Source organism: Protomyctophum bolini (genome assembly GCF_963924005.1).
Source record: "Protomyctophum bolini genome assembly, chromosome: 9".
NCBI lineage: Eukaryota > Metazoa > Chordata > Actinopteri > Myctophiformes > Myctophidae > Protomyctophum > Protomyctophum bolini.
Window position 1 is genome coordinate 18,925,559 of NC_137870.1, and position 20,000 is coordinate 18,945,558.

At 43.9% G+C, this 20,000-nt stretch overlaps 1 protein-coding gene across 1 annotated transcript in view; it reads right to left on the reverse strand.

The window, feature by feature from the left end:
- Positions 1–20,000, reverse strand: part of serpini1 (serpin peptidase inhibitor, clade I (neuroserpin), member 1) — a 30,666-nt gene that overhangs the window by 1,389 nt on the left and 9,277 nt on the right. The window contains exons 2-8 of the mRNA XM_080771462.1: positions 12,720–13,013; positions 10,847–11,077; positions 8,609–8,803; positions 4,996–5,200; positions 3,336–3,433; positions 2,655–2,741; positions 1,355–1,444 (exon numbers count right to left, since the gene is read on the reverse strand). Coding sequence (XP_080627588.1) covers positions 1,355–1,444; positions 2,655–2,741; positions 3,336–3,433; positions 4,996–5,200; positions 8,609–8,803; positions 10,847–11,077; positions 12,720–13,002 — 1,189 coding nt within the window. The 5' untranslated portion in view covers positions 13,003–13,013. The remainder of the gene's footprint in view (positions 1–1,354; positions 1,445–2,654; positions 2,742–3,335; positions 3,434–4,995; positions 5,201–8,608; positions 8,804–10,846; positions 11,078–12,719; positions 13,014–20,000) is intronic.

The window sequence follows — 20,000 nt, forward strand, 5'->3', positions numbered from 1 at the left end:
CATGCCAACAGTGGGAAGGTTGTGTTTAGAGAACTCTTGACTTTGATTATATTATGGGAATCATTTATAGAGTAGTATGTGACACTTTAAAATGTGTATATGACTTATGAATGATTTGTGATGTCTCTGGACATTGATGCACTGGTTCGATTGTGGAATCAATCCGGGGTTGGTTTGGTCTAAAATAAATGGGAGGGGCCTAGACTTTATAAGGAGCACCTGCCACTGCCCAGCAATCAACATTGTAGGGAGCGGAGCAGACCTTGAAAGAGCCAACCTGGCCAGTGCAGTGGGCTGTAAATACCTTGTTTGTGTTTGGTTTGTTTGAATAACCATTCAAACTGATTGTTTTTGCATAGAAAACACTGCTTGCTATTTTTGGTATTTTGCCATTTTGATCATTTTGGGAGTATTCTGAGAGCTGGTTCAGTGCCAATTTTGGCCTACACTACCTTCACTCAGACCAGAGTGTGACATACGGTTTTTCTGTCGGTTACTAAACAGCATCATGTTCTCATCCACATCCAAAGACTATGGCTCTGTTGGACTCTAACGTGTTGAAGCACTCTAAGGTTTCTGTTAGTTTTATTCATTCGCACCATGAAAAATAGTACAAAAGGTCACAAGGTCTTTGTTATTTCCGATTATTTTCGATGCTAAGAAGCTGAAATTTGCAAGCAGGTGTTTGTTGTGAATTGTGGAGTATATGTATACTAGTGTAGTGGTCTAGAGATAGTGGGTAGACAGTAGGCTGCACAATGTATCATATTTATTATCATCACAATTTTTCCACTATAAAAACATCACAACACACACTGGCTGAGTTGAAACAGCAGCAAGCACGCACACACACGCACCACGCACACGCATGCATGGATGGACGCACAGGCTCACACTCATCTCTCATCACTCTACTCGTTTGCGAGTCTGTGGTCAGTCACGGTCTGACCATGGTTTTCCATGGTGTTAGCTTGCTATGGATCACAAAGTGCACTGGTTTTGTTTTACAAATATGAGGTTCCATGCTGGACAAAGGTAAATTAAATCCTCTTTGACTGACGCTATTCAGAACCAATGAGACTTGGGCGGGCACACTGTGGGCCAATCAGATCACAGGGTGGGTCAGTGCCCATCCGTGCAACTGGTAGATCCACCCCTGAATGCACTCTCTAGTCACACATATGAAGTCAATGGTTCTCAAAGTGTGGTACCCTATTGGTTCTTTAAGGGGGTTCCAAATCGACCCTTTGGACCCTCGAACAGTCCATTCTGTTCCATGTGTTCACTTTCAGAGTTATGGGGGTCCTTGACATAAAATAAATTGATAGCCACTGCAATAAGTACACATACACACCTGTCCTCCGGTTTCTGATGACAAAAAAGAATGGGTGGTCTGCCATGACTTGTGGATACAAAACCAAGGTCCTCGTCAGGGCTATCATTCCTGAGAGAGAGAGAGAGAGAGAGAGAGAGAGGGGGAGGGAGAGGGAGAGGGAGAGAGAGAGAGGTGTGTGATGGGGACTCCTTTGTGACTAATACACACTAACAAATGGTGGCAGTGTTTAATGATATTTGAGAGATTCTGAGCACCTTAAACCATGTATGCAGGCTACTGTATTGTATGGAACTTGTATATATGACATTTTATACAAATAAATGCCAACATGTTCAAGCCCAATCATGGCCTTCTCAGGGCAGACAAGAGACACCACAAGAGAGACACCATAAACCACAGCATCCATATTGTGGGGAAGGTTTTTGCAGAACATAGCAGATGGACAAGTGTTGCAATGCGTTGTAAGCTTGTCGATTGCCTATTTTCAGCGAAAGCTTTCCCCGCACAGGAACAGAAAAGTCACATGCAGTACAGTATGAAGCCTGGAGCCATTCCTGTCAACCATATAGGGTTTAAGTTGTTACGTAGGTGTCTTTGAGATGGCTCGGGCTGGCCTAGCGGTCCAGGCACCTAGGCTGGTAATCCTACTGTGATCTATCAATAAAGGCAAAAAGCCCCAAAAATAAAAAAACAATGACAGGCAGGTGTTATCAATTCTTCTATCAGCATGGTTAAAATAGAGTTTGAAGTTACAATGGGTTTGTATAGGGGCGTGTCTAACAATAATGTCTAAATACTGAATCAAGCAACTTCTAAACTGTCTAGTATGCTCACAAAAGCCTGAGGAGACGTTAAAAGGACCCTAAACATGTTTGAAATTGAAATATACTACTGCTTTACTGCTATCCATGACAATTTATTTGTGTCCTATACTCAGTATTCAGTATTGTATACTGAATTTAGTCTGTGTATTCTTGTGCTTATATAGCATATTGTGTATACATTCTGTACCTTGTTTGTATTTTTGTATACTGTACTTAAACTTGTCATGTTTATTATTATTGTGAAATTGGAGAATTGGATAATTGGTTTGGGCTCAGGTGGCATTAGTCACCACTCATCGCTATAGCCAATCAGCTGTACTCTTGTATAAAGGTGCACTACTGGGTGTCACACTATTCCTGAAGAAGATCCCAGTGATCGAAACGTTGAATCAATAAACCAGTGGAGCTGAGCTTTTCCTACCAGTGCTGCGGACTCTATTTCTTGAAATATCCCTTTTAATTATGACGATTACGATGGTGGTGGCGAAGCTTACCTGATCCAGCAGCTCCCTCGGAGCCCTCCTCAGTCACCTCTAGGTAGGCCTTCTGCACTGCCTTTCCAACATACAGGTCCTTACCATCTGGGAAACGCACGCACGCACGCACACACACAGAGATACACACACAGACACAGATGTGCACAAAAGCACAATTGATTCAGTGAGAAAGCCACTTGTTGTGATGTGAGGGAGTTTGTGAGAGAATGAGTTGCTGCTGATAAGTAATCTCAAACTAAAACGGTATATGCACTAAACTCCACTACCATATTGGTAGTAAGTAGTAAATGCTAGTTGATTCATACTAATTGAGAAGGTTTTTGTCGGGCCAGTTGAGTTCCAATCCTATCATGCATTTGTGAAATAGCATGAAAAGAGCCCCCAGCCCACACTAGCGCATTATGTTCCTGCTGTTCTACAGACAACCAGTTGAAGGAAAAAGTGGGGGTTTGCTTTTATGAAATATGAATCCATTAGGGTTTTATGTTAGATGCTGCTGAACGTGTGTGTGTGTGTGTGTGTGTGTGTGTGTGTGTGTGTGTGTGTGTGTGTGTGTGTGTGTGTGTGTGTGTGTGTGCGTGCGTGCGTGCGTGCGTGCGTGCGTGCGTGCGTGCGTGCGTGCGTGCGTGCGTGCGTGCGTGCGTGTGTGTGTGTGCGCGTGTGTTCCTGTCATCTCACCAGTCATGGCAGAGAGGTCAGCATCCTTGGTGAAGATGTTCCTGATGCCCAGAGACTGCAGAGTGTCCCTCAGGTCTACCTTCTGCTCCACTTTGAACCTGAACAGGGTACAGTACAGTACAGTACTCACAGCCACATTCACACACAGTTTTTCTGTGATTTACTGATTTACTACGCTAGCAGCTAACTACACTGTCAGCAAATGGAACTGCCTTCTAGTCACAGTTGTTATTATATTTAAGTTGCAGTTGAATTGTGGAATCTGTGCAATATGGTAGTTAGTTTTTCTTTTCAGAGCTGGTTGAGGGACCTTAGCTGGTTGAGGGCCCTCAGCCGCATATATCGAATGTGCAGCTGAGCATAGACACGGTAACGCCCCGTCTGCCTCTAATTGGCCTACTGTCTACTGACACTGTCCTAAGATGCGCAGTTACTCCGTGGTGGGAAAATAATACAAGAGAATGACAGCTTGGCACGCACGACAGAATGCGAGAATACAGCCTTGTAACTAACTTGTACGTTTTATCTTTGTAGAAGAGCCAAACTAATATTGTTTATGCCGTTTGCTTTGATTGAATAATTGATTGAACACACGTGTACGATGTAGGCTACTACTACTGTGGTGTGTACTTAATACAATAATGTTTCACGTTTACACATACAAATAAATTACACAATAATCAACACAAACACTTTATTTAGAACACACCCAAATCAAACCATATTACGGCGTACATGTTCAATCAATCATTCAGCAGAGATCGGACTATCCAGCATACCGTAACTATATCCACCTCATTGGACAGTCAAGACGGGCAGTGTCGGTAAGCCAATCAGAGGCAGGCGTTACCATGTCTATGCTCAGCCGCACATTAGATATACGCCCCTCAACCAGCTCTGAAAAGAAAAACTAAATTCAATAATGCTGAAATGGAACTGGTACGCTCCTCTGCCCTTGGACTTTGTCTGTGTTTTGGGACTTATTACTTGTATTTGTGTTCTGTACCTTATCTTGTAATAGTGTTCTGTGATATCCTGTCTGCCTTGTTTTCTGTCTCCTGCCTTGTCTCACCTCCCTGTATATGTGTTCTGTTGCCTGTTAGCCTATCCCAGTGTTGATTGTGTGTTTCAGTTCACCTGTGTGTAGTTAGTCTTGTCTATTTATATGCCCCAGTGTTTTCAGTTCCTTGTCAGTTTGTTTTTGAGAATTAAAATCACTTGAATTCACTCCTCTCTGCCTGTGCCTGGTTCGTTCTGCACCTGAGTCCTACACCTCCAGAACCACATCGTGACAATTAATGGAACAATTCAGCCCAATCTTTAACTCCACAAACAAATGCACCAGATAGTGCTATGATATGCATAATGGAGACTTATGGACTTTGCAATGACACACAAGGGCAAACTGCATTTCCAAGCCAGAAACTGTTTGATAAACACCACATGTTTCTGGCACAGAGTGCATCTGAAACAACTTAGGAGCAAATGTTTTCAAAGGTCATTGTGTTGCGGTCTGGATTTATGTGTGTGTGTGTGTGTGTGTGTGTGTGTGTGTGTGTGTGTGTGTGTGTGTGTGTGTGTGTGTGTGTGTGTGTGTGTGTGTGTGTGTGCGTGTGTGTGTGTGCATGCGCGTGCGTGCGTGCGTGCGTGTCTATCTCACCGTGGCATGTAGACCTCTACTTTCTGCCTCTTGACGTTGTTGGCCCACTCCTCCAGGAGCGGTGCTTTGATGATGGGCTCCAGGGAGGCCAGGGGCACCTCCTGCCGGGGCAGGACGATCATCATGGACATGTCCTCTCCCTCGTAGGGCATCTCCAGCACCTGGTACACACCGCCCGCCTCCTGGGAGCCGTCGCTGAACTCGCCTGGCAGAGCGGAAGGGAGGGCGAGAGGGGGGCATATTACACCACCGACCGACCATGTGAGCGAATGCATACAGACACGTATGGGTCCATTTGGTTCCAACTGTACACTCTCTGTACACTCTCAGGGTCAAATGAACAAACTGTGATCCTAGAGATAACACATCTTATCTATCACAATCTCTATCCTAATATGCTGATGTTCGCTGCACTGCACCTTTCTGAGTTAATTCCTTACGTGAAATATAATAAAAAGTCATACGGTTGGTACCTCACATAAGAAAACCTATTGTTATTTTTTATCGCAGTGTGCAGGACTCTTATAGGGCTCCATTTTCGTCACCACTAAATAGTGGCCAGTAGTGGCCAGTTTACAAGCTAGTCTACAAGCTCACAACATGTCAAAGTAGATTGGCTAGTTGAACAATTCAAAAATGTTTTTCAAAATAGTAAAAAAAGGCAAATAAGTTTAGTGATAAGGGGTTTAGTGGACACGAAAATAGAGCCCTTAGTTTACCTCCCAGTGAGTACGCTTCTCAGTGTTTTTCTGTGCGTGGGTGTAATCCTTATGTTTGGAAGGATACTGCAATTCAATTTCTTCGAACAGCATAGAACATTTTGCTCTCCCTTGCCAACATGCACGTGCGCACCAATGCACGCACCCGCGCACCCACACACACACGCACACCCACACACACACACACACACACCCACACACACACACACACACACACACACACACACACACACACACACATTTTATACCATCTCCAAGACCTGATGATAACTTCCTTCAGATGCAGCTACTACAGCACAATTAACAGTCAGGCTTTGTTGACATTCACAAACACTATTTCTCTTTTGAAGATACTCAATAAGGCAAAAACAATAGAATGAAAAATGTTTTTTAAAAACAGAGTAAAAATGGGGTCTGAAACTGCTGAACATCCTCTCAGTGCATAGTGTTCTACCTCAGGGTTTAGAGCAGCTGAACATCCTCTCAGTGCATAGTGTTCTACAGGGTTTAGAGCAGCTGAACATCCTCTCAGTGCATAGTGTTCTACAGGGTTTAGAGCAGCTGAACATCCTCTCAGTGCATAGTGTTCTACCTCAGGGTTTAGAGCAGCTGAACATCCTCTCAGTGCATAGTGTTCTACAGGGTTTAGAGCAGCTGAACATCCTCTCAGTGCATAGTGTTCTACAGGGTTTAGAGCAGCTGAACATCCTCTCAGTGCATAGTGTTCTACCTCAGGGTTTAGAGCAGCTGAACATCCTCTCAGTGCATAGTGTTCTACAGGGTTTAGAGCAGCTGAACATCCTCTCAGTGCATAGTGTTCTACCTCAGGGTTTAGAGCAGCTGAACATCCTCTCAGTGCATAGTGTTCTACAGGGTTTAGAGCAGCTGAACATCCTCTCAGTGCATAGTGTTCTACCTCAGGGTTTAGAGCAGCTGAACATCCTCTCAGTGCATAGTGTTCTACAGGGTTTAGAGCAGCTGAACATCCTCTCAGTGCATAGTGTTCTACCTCAGGGTTTAGAGCAGCTGAACATCCTCTCAGTGCATAGTGTTCTACCTCAGGGTTTAGAGCAGCTGAACATCCTCTCAGTGCATAGTGTTCTACCTCAGGGTTTAGAGCAGCTGAACATCCTCTCAGTGCATAGTGTTCTACAGGGTTTAGAGCAGCTGAACATCCTCTCAGTGCATAGTGTTCTACCTCAGGGTTTAGAGCAGCTGAACATCCTCTCAGTGCATAGTGTTCTACAGGGTTTAGAGCAGCTGAACATCCTCTCAGTGCATAGTGTTCTACCTCTGGGTTTAGAGCAGCTGAAGAACATCCTCTCAGTGCATAGTGTTCTACCTCTGGGTTTAGAGCAGCTGAACATCCTCTCAGTGCATAGTGTTCTACAGGGTTTAGAGCAGCATGGGCGTAATCCCCTACAAACCAGTGGGTGCTCACTTTTTAGAAATAGCGTCTGAGCCAGTCTTGCATCTTTTATTTTGGAGTACCGCTTTTTCCATTTAGTTGGTTTATTGTGTGCTCTTGGTGGTATTGAATGAAGGTCAAGGCACAATTATGCTCTTCTTAAATGGACTTTCTGTTGAATCAGTAACAGTACTATATTTTGGAATTACAGCAAAAACATTAAAAACTGCAGCAACTAATACAACCCTACTGCGCACACACTCAAGGGCACAGATAAAGAATAAAACAGTTCAATTGCAGTGTAGTATAAAAGAGTATAGCCAGACAATACCAAAGAAGGCCAAAAATAATTAAAAAAAACCAATAAACTGCCTCCGGATCCACAATGGGGAAATATACAGGGAATAATATTCCACATGATATGAATATTTCAGATCTCTGATTAACATTTGAAATAACCTCCGGAAATATGAAACAATGTAATGTCTAGAGACACCCTGGAAACAACATGGGCCCTAGATAATAAACACACCAAACACACTGCGTCTATCTTCTCAGTTCTTCTCACAAATGCACAGCGCCGCATTCAAATATTATGTGTTCACCCAGAACCACAATGAAATATACATACACCTCCTCTCATCTCCCTCATACACACATTATGTATTCTGTACATATGCATTGTACAGTATATTGTCACTGTGGGGGGCAGACTCCTTTTACTGTATCTCCCTTTGGATAAAGGAGCTATATAAATGCACCATTTACCATTTATGTATTTATGACAAATATTTGAAAAACTTTGCCTGCCTTAATTGACATACACAAAATAGAGATGCCAGTTTAAGTCTGTTTGTGGGTTTTATGAATATTTTATCAATGAAAACAAGAGCCTGTGACTAAATAATGACTACGTTTGATCCATTGGAGCACAGCTTCCTTTTTTGCTCCATTTCCTGAAAAGTAACAGTTTTGGACATGCATGGAGACAATGTAATACATACAGTATGTCATAATGTACAGTATGTAATACTGCATGCATACAACTGCTCATCAGTACCAGTGGTGGAAAAAATAGCTACCGTACTCACATTTTTTATTTAAATAAAAGTATCAATACTGCAATATAGAAGTAGCCTACTACGTTACAAGTAAAAGTCCGTAATTCAAAATGGCAAAAAGGTATTGCCATCAAATTTTAAGTACCAAAAGTAAAAGTCATTATACAGAATGTCCCATTTCAAGTTTTCAAATGTATAAAAATCTTTTGAAAATAGCCGATCTACAAGCTCACAATGCGTCGCAATGTGTTGTTGAAGTGGTTAATGTATATGTTTTGTAATAATAATCTAAAGTAAATAAATGTAGTGGAGTACAATATTTGCCTCTGAGATTGAAAATACTCAAGTAACCTCAACCTCAAAATTGTAGTACAGTAGGCTACTTGAGTAAATGTACTTAGTTACTTTCCACCACTCATCATTACCGTAGTAGAAGTCTCCCTGCTGGTACATCATGAGGGTCTGGACCTCGGAGCCGTCGTCCTTGCTGAAGGAGAAGGTTCTGGTGTTTTCTGGTCGGAACTGGTTCTTCCAGGAGCCTCTGAAGTAGACAGCGTTCACCAGGGTGAGCCTAGTGATGCTGCTGAAGTCCTCCGCCGACAACAGCTCACGGATCTTGCCTGCAAGGAGGAACACGTGCACAGTGACAATCCTCAGTGTTCATTTACCCACTTATCCTATAGTGTCCCTATTCCGGGAGCGAACATTATAATTAGCAATAGTCGATCTAGAAGCTCACAATGTGTCGCAACGTGACACGCTGTGAGCTCCTAGATGGGGTTTAGCCTATATGGTACAATATATTGTATACCAGTACTACTTGAACGGAAAGTGCTCGGCTACATACTGTATAGCGAAAAGGTCCTAATATCGTAGGCCCATATGGTCTCCTTCAACCAATTGCAAACGGCGTAAAAGTCTTTATTAAAGAACCGGTTCGACCCTCAACCTCCTCACCTTTCCTATTCTTAGAAAGTGTTCATTAAGAAATTGAATCCTAGCATCCCTATTCCGGGAGCGAACATTATAAACAGCAATAGCCGATCTAGAAGCTCACGACGCATCACAACGTGACGTGCTGTGCGCTATTTTCGGCTAAGAGATAACTCTATGTCTATCTATGATCTAGTATAGAGTCCTGTGGGACCCCGGTCAAAGTTAAGTACTGTAGCCTATAGTGGGATTTAAAGCGGTTAAATCCAGTATACGTTAAGTTTTTTTAATTTGTATCACTATCATTAAAATCGTAGTATTTGGGGCCCCACTTTGCAATACCCTCGCAACCCACCAGTGTTAGGCTGTAAGTTAGCCCACAGCCACAGGTTGAGCACCACTGCTATAAACTCCTCACTATATTGATGGAAACAAGACATACCAAGACTCATACACTGTAACAAACTCACTCTCTGTGTGGTTCTCCACCCAGCCTCATACTGTAACAAACTCACTCTCTGTGTGGTTCTCCACCCAGCCTCATACTGTAACAAACTCACTCTCTGTGTGGTTCTCCACCCAACCTCATACTGTAACAAACTCACTCTCTGTGTGGTTCTACACCCAGCCTCATACTGTAACAAACTCACTCTCTGTGTGGTTCTCCACCCAGCCTCACACTGTAACAAACTCACTCTCTGTGTGGTTCTCCACCCAGCCTCATACTGTAACAAACTCACTCTCTGTGTGGTTCTCCACCCAGCCTCACACTGTAACAAACTCACTCTCTGTGTGGTTCTACACCCAGCCTCATACTGTAACAAACTCACTCTCTGTGTGGTTCTACACCCAGCCTCATACTGTAACAAACTCACTCTCTGTGTGGTTCTCCACCCAGCCTCATACTGTAACAAACTCACTCTCTGTGTGGTTCTCCACCCAGCCTCATACTGTAACAAACTCACTCTCGGTGTGGTTCTCCACCCAGCCTCATACTGTAACAAACTCACTCTCGGTGTGGTTCTCCACCCAGCCTCATACTGTAACAAACTCACTCTCGGTGTGGTTCTCCACCCAACCTCATACTGTAACAAACTCACTCTCGGTGTGGTTCTCCACCCAGCCTCATACTGTAACAAACTCACTCTCAGTGTGGTACTCCACCCAGCCTCATACTGTAACAAACTCACTCTCGGTGTGGTTCTCCACCCAGCCTCATACTGTAACAAACTCACTCTCGGTGTGGTTCTCCACCCAGCCTCATACTGTAACAAACTCACTCTCTGTGTGGTTCTCCACCCAGCCTCATACTGTAACAAACTCACTCTTGGTGTGGTTCTCCACCCAGCCTCATACTGTAACAAACTCACTCTCGGTGTGGTTCTCCATCCAGCCTCATACTGTAACAAACTCACTCTCGGTGTGGTTCTCCACCCAGCCTCATACTGTAACAAACTCACTCTCGGTGTGGTTCTCCACCCAGCCTCATACTGTAACAAACTCACTCTCGGTGTGGTTCTACACCCAGCCTCATACTGTAACAAACTCACTCTCGGTGTGGTTCTCCACCCAGCCTCATACTGTAACAAACTCACTCTCGGTGTGGTTCTCCACCCAGCCTCATACTGTAACAAACTCACTCTCGGTGTGGTTCTCCACCCAGCCTCATACTGTAACAAACTCACTCTCGGTGTGGTTCTCCACCCAGCCTCATACTGTAACAAACTCACTCTCGGTGTGGTTCTCCACCCAGCCGTTGATGTGGTCGGCGACGGCCGCCGACTCGCCGAAGTCCACCGTGTCCACCTCGGCCCGGAAGTACTTCTTCATCAGGTGCAGGAACTCAGGGTTGAAGGTCACGCCCTCCTGCAGGAAGAGGCTGTTGGCAAAGCGGATCACGTAGTGGCCGCCGTCCTCCGACAGCGAGGCCGTCAGGTTGTGGAGCAAGGAGAACTCCTCGTCTGAGGAGCAGACACGCATGCACACACACACGCACACACGCATGCACACACGCACAGAGAGAACAAAAGGAAACATTGATTTGGGGAATTAAATACATTTTACTTCACTCAGAGGGAATTTCCCTAAGGTGCTTTTTAAGTGTACAGACCCGGAGACCATTGATTATGTTAATATTGTGTGCATGCAATGCAAGTGTGAAATCGTGTGTGTGTGTGTGTGTGTGTGTGTGTGTGTGTGTGTGTGTGTGTGTGTGTGTGTGTGTGTGTGTGTGCCGTAATATATTCAAGCATTTACTGTAGGCTAGGGCTACGTGTGTGGGGGTATAGTGTGTACATTAATAATAATAATAATAATATTGGATTGCATTTTTATAGCGCTTTTCTCTGCACAGAATGTTTACTCAAAGCGCTTGCAATGGTTCATTCATGCATGCATTAATTAATTAATTCATTCATTCATTCAAGCAGGAAAGCAATGGGGGTATAGGAGCTTCAGAGAGAGAACGTGTGTCGCTGAATAGTGAGTGTGTATTTCTCTACATGCAATGTAGTGCAATGTATGACTGTGTGTGTTTTACTTGGTTCACTTCAGATGCATGCTGTATGTAACACACTCATCCCGGTTAGCTGGCCAATATAAAAAAGCCCTTTTATGTGATTCATCTGCGTATTGTGTATTTAGATTAGTGTCTGCTGGGACCTCCACGCACGTAGTTGAGCTAAGAAATTGAGCGATCAGTGCCAGGTTTCTTGTGCATGCTGCCAGTAGGCTATGGAAATATCCTGAATATCGTCTCTGTCGAAAAATAACAAATGCTCAGCACAAAGCGTGTCGATTTGTTGATTCAACAGTGATTAGTTTAGTGTGACTATGTAGTCAATAGTATGATCAATTAGGGCATTCATTTACCAAAAATCTGGAAAAGTTAAAATATGGAAATCGGAGCTGGTTTCTGCACGACAGCGTAAAATGTATAATATGTTGGGCAGAAAACTTGTAGTCTATCTCAATATTTCACTTCTTGTTTTTCCGTCACTTAATTCCCTACCTGGTCGTACAAGTGTGTCAACATTTAAAAGTATTGGGAAAGTAGCCGATCTACAAGCTTGCAACGTTTGAATTGTAATCTAGACTGAGGTATTAGACTGGTTTTGACTATGTTAGCGTTCTGTATACGTGTGGTGAGTCTGTTGTATGAATGAATGCATGAGTATTGATGTAATGTTTGAGAACCCAGGAAGAGTAGAGCTGTAAAAGCGCAGTAGCCAGTAGCTAATGGTGATCTAATAAATAAATCAAAACATCATATCAAACTGGGGCGGGTCGTTCCTTTGAAATCCAAAAGGTGGCATAATCAGATCACATGGTCCGTTGTTCCCTACCTATTTTGCCTGTGACCCAAAACAGAAATAAGATATTTGCCCGCGACCCAAACTCGTGCCGCGTTGTGAACTTGTAGATCTGCTATTTTCACTACTCACTACTCTAATTTATGGAATGTCTTAGATTTTTCTTTTATTTCTTCATGAAATTACTGAAAATAATTACTGATGTAAAAATAAGGGAACCCACAACTATGTGTCCGCGACCCACAAATGGGTCCCGACTTCCGACCCAGTGTTTGGGAAAGAGTGGTCTAACCTGTGGCCAGGTGTGCGAAGCCCACCGCCTGGCGGATCTCCTCCAGGGACGGGCCCCGGGCTCCCAGCTCCACCATGCCCAGCGCCACGGCCACGCTCAGTGGCGAGAAGATGATGTTGTCCTCTCCGGCCGCCGCCACCTGCAGCCGGTGATACAGTCGGACCGAGAACTCCGACGTGGCGTCCTCGGGAATGTCCGCCGCCCGGCAGCCGTAGCCCGGCAACGAGACACAGAGGAGGAGGACGAGGAGGGGGACGGGAGATGGAACACCCAGGATCCACATGCTGGTGAGAGCTGAGAGGGACGGGACAAAGATGAGCATGCTATAGACACCTTAACAGACCACATCACGCTGATAAGCAACCAGAAGAACACCACCTCTTTTTCATATTTTGATTAACGTTTGCCTGTTATCTCTCCTAAATACAGCATAGAATTGTGGACAGAAATAAAACAAATCTTTAGTTTTGGGTCTAAACCTCAAATGGTGGTCCGTTCAAATGCTGAATAAATAGTGGGCCCTGGTATCAAAATGGCTGAAAACCACCGGTCTGTCTTATAGTTTCAATGTACAGAATTGTATTTAGATTTTAGCACATATTGTTTACACAGATGCTTAGGTTCATTGTTTAGCTGGTGTATAGTTCCTTATTGAACTACATTGTTCTCGCAGCGTATGTGTTTTTATTTGTCACTCTGGATAAAGTCTTTGCTAAATGCCTACATTATAAATTGTAATATAATATTGTAAGGTGAGAGAGAGAGAGAGAGAGAGAGAGAGAGAGAGAGAGAGAGAGAGAGAGAGAGAGAGAGAGAGAGATATGGTGAAAGAAGGAGAGAGGTGATTGTGAAGCGTAAAGAGCGATGATGGTGAGTCACAGAGGTAGATGGATGGAAAGGAGGTGAGAGTACACAGAGAAAGAGAAAGGACTAGGGATGAAGGAAAGGAGTAGAGAGCAGGGCCAGAGAGAGAGAGAGAGAGAGAGAGAGAGAGACACACACACACACACACACACACACACACACACACGCACGCACGCACACACACACACACACACACACACACACACACACACACACACACACACACACACACACACACACACACACACACACACACACACACACACACACACACACACACACACACACACACACACACAATGAGAACAAGAGAATGAGAACAAGAACATGTCAGTATAGTGCATTAGTGGGAGAAATGAGTCAGACCGATAAACAGAGCTATACTCTCTTCTGTCAAGAGGCAAAGATGAACCACTAAAGCACATATACTTATATATCAGTCAACAAATCATGAAATTGGCAGATCAACATGTTCACAATGTACTGTATCATGATGCAATACGCATATATATGCTACAAGTTTGTAGATATGCTACTTTTACTATTTTTATATATTTTATAGGGAAGCCATGCCAGGGTAAAAAAAATATGCACGATGGAATTGGATAAAATACAACAATATGAGGATAGCTGAGGAAGTCAAGAGGATGAACTGATCTCAAATGAACTCAAATGAAAAGAGAGGATGATGGAGAATGAAGACAAGTTAAAACTATGGTCCTGTGGAACTGAAATAATAGGAGAGAGAGAGAATTAATGATAAACAACAGATGTGTGATAAAAGCACTTTTTTGGACAGATGTCAGTCAGTCAGTCAGTCAGTCAGTCAGTCAGTCAGTCAGTCAGTCAGTCAGTCAGTAATGCTGTTCAGCGCAGATTCACTGTGAGCTCATGCATAATTCATAACCGCTTTTATCTTCACTTAAATCACCCCTTTTTCTCGCGAAATCTGCTTGTCTCAGTGTTTGTTTGTTTGTTTGTGCTAGATCTATCTATCTATCTATCTATCTATCTATCTATCTATCTATCTATCTATCTATCTATCTATCTATCTATCTATCTATCTATCTATCTATCTATCTATCTATCTATCTATCTATCTATCTATCTATCTATCTATCTATCTATCTATCTATCTATCTATCTCCTCCACTCGATTCCCTGCCTTCTGTCTGACTGTCCAGTCCTCCCTCTATACCTGTAAATGACATGGAATGTGTGTGGAAATTTGCACACATGTGCACGCATGCACACATGTACACACGCACGCACACATGTTTTACATTTCCCTCCCTCTGCCGTTGCTAGGAAACTTGGTTTTTGGCACAAACAAAGACAAACGGAGTTTGTTCTACTGCATGGAGAGGACAGACAGACAGACAGACAGACAGACAGACAGACAGACAGACAGACAGACAGACAGACAGACAGACAGACAGACAGACAGACAGACAGACAGACAGACAGACAGACAGACAGACAGACAGACAGACAGACAGACAGACAGACCCTGCTTGTTATTATTGTATGGGTGAAAAGTGTTGAGGCCCTGGCACACAGGTGTTGTTGTGCTATGCTGCTTACATAGATGCCAGGTCAGTCCCACACTGGACTGGAAGCTGCTGGTTGACTGACTGTATACAGAATATGGACGTGATGGCAGCAGTGACATGGGATCTGAGTGTCCCCAAAGAGACAATGAGGAGCCACCAGAAAGATGAATGCCCCAATGCTACATGCTCTGTGTCACTCTGCACAGCCAAATGCCAGGAGTTAACAAATTGTCTGCTGGGAAATTCATCAGAAAAAAGGCGCTATAGTGCAAAGCAGATGGGCAAATTTTACTCTGAAAAGCCCTGTCTTCCATTTCCCCCTAAAACCGGGAGGTGAAATCTTCCTTATTTCTTAATTACTACTACTCTCTTTAGAAGTGTTAATATTCCAAACGAGATGCTTGATTAAGTCAGAAATGATGACAGAACATTGCCGATTTAGAGTAAAGAGACACTTTAGTCATGGCATGGTCTGTAAATAAGGAAGTGAACAGTACTTAGTTTAGACAGTTTTTGGTTTAGACTAGTCATTGGTTAGACCAGTCATTAGTCCTACAACTACAACCTATCTCAAACCCTCACCCTAAACCTAACCTCCTACGGGGCAGCACACCTAAACCTATACCTTAACCCATGTCTAACCAATGACTAGTCTAAACTAAGTATGCACCGCACGGCAGTTCGAATGCGCAAAACATGTCTAGGATCGCTGAAGAAGCATGGCTAAGCAACGGGAGCTGTCAAAAACGGATTACAGTGATCCAGTTTTATATCGGAGAATTCCGTCAGAAGCAGACAACAATTGGATTTGATATGATGTAGTGTATTCATATAGTATTCCACCGTAAGCAATAATGTTTGTGTTTGTGTGTGTGTGTGTGTGTGTGTGTGTGTGTGTGTGTGTGTGTGTGTGTGTGTGTGTGTGTGTGCGTGCGTGCGTGCGTGCGTGCGCGCGCGTGCGTGCGTGCGCGTGCGTGTGCGTGCGTGCGTGCGTGCGTGTGTGTGTGTGTGTGTGTGTGTGTGTTTTTAAATATAGCCGCCAGAAAAGGGGCACAAACCACTCTGAGCTGATCTCAATTCTTCAAATGCAGGGAGTCTTGCAATGGGACAATGCTGAGCCTATTGAAGCACAGAAAAGTACGTACTGAGTCAGGGATGCACGCTGGGACACAGAATGTTTTTTGTGCTAGAAAAGAAAAGAAGAATGAGGAATAAAGTCGCCCTTTTTCTCAAATGCCAGACTTTTTTTGACTGGTAATGCCCTATTTTGACAAAAAAAACTATATATGAATGATTCCAATAGTTCGAAGAGTTCCTGAGACAAACTTCTACAGTGCATTACCCTCAATTAACCATCTCCATACCAGTTCATGTGATCTATGGGGTTTTCTTACCTCACGTGCACACGCCATATCTGCTCATGGGCGCACGTCAAGAAAGCACGTCATCATGTTTGGTGACATCTCTACAATGTCACAAAACTGACATTGTAGAGAAAGAGAGAGAATAGGAAAGGCTGTGGGGAGTGGGCGAGTGGTTGGCAGAGGAGTAAAGGGAGGTAATGTTCCCTGACCTTCTGAGTTGTGGGAGCTGAACTTTTCTAAGCAGACAACCAGACTTCTGAAAGGGAAACCCAGCCACCTAAGCCAGGTAAAGCATATTGGTGTAAGTGTGTGTGTGTGTGTGTGTGTGTGTGTGTGTGTGTGTGTGTGTGTGTGTGTGTGTGTGTGTGTGTGTGTGTGTGTGTGTGTGTGTGTGTGTGTGTGTGTGTGTGTGTGTGTGTGTGTGTGTGTGTGTGTGTGTTTACGTACAGTATGAATGACTAAAGGTGAGGATGTGTGGACGTACGCATTTTGTACTATATGACACCCATGCAGCCATGTGAGTGAAAAGGACAAATATCCATGAGTGGGTGGGCTATTAGCTGTAATGGTGACACCATTCTGACCTTTGGAGTTGCGGCATACTGTACACTCTCTAAGAGTATCTAGTACACTGCCAATTTAGTCCCCAGCGACTGTATAAACCCCATGGAGGCTCCAAAGTACTTAAAGGGGATTCCCGATGTCTCCCACATATAAATAAATAAATAAAATAAATCCAAAAACCCTTTAAAACTCTCTTGCGACTAGTAGACAAATATGGTTGAATCCATCTAGGCTGTGGTATGTGGCGGGTGTTTTAATTGGGATATTTCACTTATCTATATTTGTCATTTTATCGTCTACTCAGGCTTTTGTGAAGTTAGTTGATTTAGTTGCGACTGTAGATTACAACCAGTAAGAAGTGCAAACGCGGGAAGCGAACGCAGCTCGTATTTTTAAGTTATAATTTTTTTTAAGTTAAGTTATTTTTAAATTAAGTTTTTAACTTAGCCATAACCATATAAGGAGTCCCCAAAGCAGCTATACGTCCAAATATGGAGTGTGTTCCATCAATCACAAACAAATCACTCAGCTCCATATAATGCACAAAGGGGGGACACACGCACAGACAGACAGACAGACAGACAGACATGATCTGCTAGGTCTCATAGTAAGTGCTCACTGCCTTCGCAATGAAAGCCTGGAAAACCTGTCTGTCCGTCCTTCTGTCCGTCAGGTCTCGCCATATGGCCGTCAGCCCGTTACGCCTCGTGACATGTCACACCACCATATATGGTTGATGCCCCATATATGGCCATCTCCATATATGAAGATTACGACACTGACCTCATCAAACACTGGATAGCCAGACATGGAGAATACTGGATCATCACCTATAGATCTGCATATATGGAGCCGGCCAGCAACTCTAAATCTGACCTCAAACACTGATATAGATATTCATTTTAGCTGCCCTGCCCCATTCCTATAGACCCATTGTAAATTCAAACTCCATTTTAACCATGTTAGATTAATTGAAAACACCCGTCCTTGGTCCTGGTGACTGATAGTGTCCTCCTAATACGTGAGGGGACAGTGTTTTTTTAGTACTTTATTAATACGTTTTTGAAATTGAAAAAATGTAACTCACAGGCCTTTGAAATCACCTCTTATAACTCCCTAACTCCATAACTCCATAATCCCAGAATTCTCAGACGGTTCAGTAAAGCTCATCAGTTGACATTTTGATGATTAATACGTGACGTCATCCAAAACCGCACCTTGCTGTGTTAATCCGCCATGCCATTTAAACCCAATACCTTAAGACGGTACGCTTGGTGAACTGATGGAATTTCACATGGTGATCCTCCTGCCCTGTGTGACTCATGCGCACTCTACATTTACCAGTAAGACGCCCAAAGGGCGAGGTCGCACGCATGCATCTGCGTGGGGGACGCCTGGGCGAGCGCTGCATGGCGCTTTGGCATGCATGGGGTCAGATCAACATATGGAATTGAGTGTACAGGGTTTGATGAGGTGAGATCAACATATGGAATGTCAGAACAGGTGATCTCCATATATGGAGATCTAAGGGTGGCAGCGGGGGCAGTGTCTTGAGTGTACAGGGTTTGATGAGGGCCCAGGTAGGGCTGGGCCTTAATTTCCGGGCCTGTGGAGAAAGAACTCTAGTTTTCGCCGGCTGCCGGGCGCGGCTGCACTAATAACTTTGGGGCGGGCCCATCTAGAGTTTGAATGGACAGGTATATTGATACCTGTCCATTCAAACAAACAAAAGGGAGACATCGAAGAGGATCAGGTGGGGTAGGATCAACATATAGAATGTGAGAACAGGTCAGCTCCATATATGGAGATCTAAGGGTTTGAGGTCAGATGTAGAGTTGCTGGCCAGCTCCATATATGCAGATCTAGGTGATGATGTATATGGTTATGCAGGCCAGGGTTAGATGAGGTCAGTGTCGTGATCTTCATATTGGAGACGGACATATTTATATTTACACACACACACACACACACACACACACACACACACACACACACACACTTATATTTATATGCGCATAGTGAGACTCAGCATTTTCTCCATCGCAATACTAGTGTATGGGACAACTCCTCCACACACCTGCTCCAGTTATGTCAGTTACACATGCACTGCAGTCCTTTCGTTCACGCGCACGCACGCACGCACGCACGCACGCACGCACGCACGCAAACACACACACACACACACACACACACACACACACACACACACACACACACACACACACACACACACACACACACACACACACACAGCAAAACATAGAAAGTACAGATGCCCTTTCTCTTCATCTAGAAGACAGTGTAGAGTCGCCCATGATGCACTTCTCTCCTGTGCTGTGAATGCACTTCTCCACTCCAATCAGTCCAACAACATTGTTCACTCACTTCACTCAGAACATTTTTAAACTGCCAACAAGCACTTTGAAGAATGCTGTGGAAACACTTCAGTCATCAGTCTCAGAATATTCACGTATCATTCGTGGGAATTAAGTCTTGCGCCAAGTTTCTCCATGCCCTCTTCCTGAATTGAATCAATCACACAGTAGCCTACATATGTGTGCCTGTGTGCAGATGCTGCTGACAGCACATGCACACGTACATGCGCACGCACACACGCACGCACGCAAGAAGAAGAAGAAGAAGACGACGAATAAGAATAAAATCTAAACGTTTGGCCATTCAGTCTAAAACTAAATTGCTCTTTAATTTACTGGGCTCTGGTGCATATACTACTGCTGCTTCAGCATTCTTTTTTATGATGTGATGTTATACTCTTTAAAAAAAAGAAAATCTAGGCCATTATCAAAGGGTGCCTTCTCTGCAAATATTACTGTACTTCTGCTCCCAAGTACAGTAATGGTGGAGTGTGTCGAGGGAACACACTGTTGTGTGATATTTATTCTCTATTACCATCTGTCTCCAAGCAAGCTGCAGAA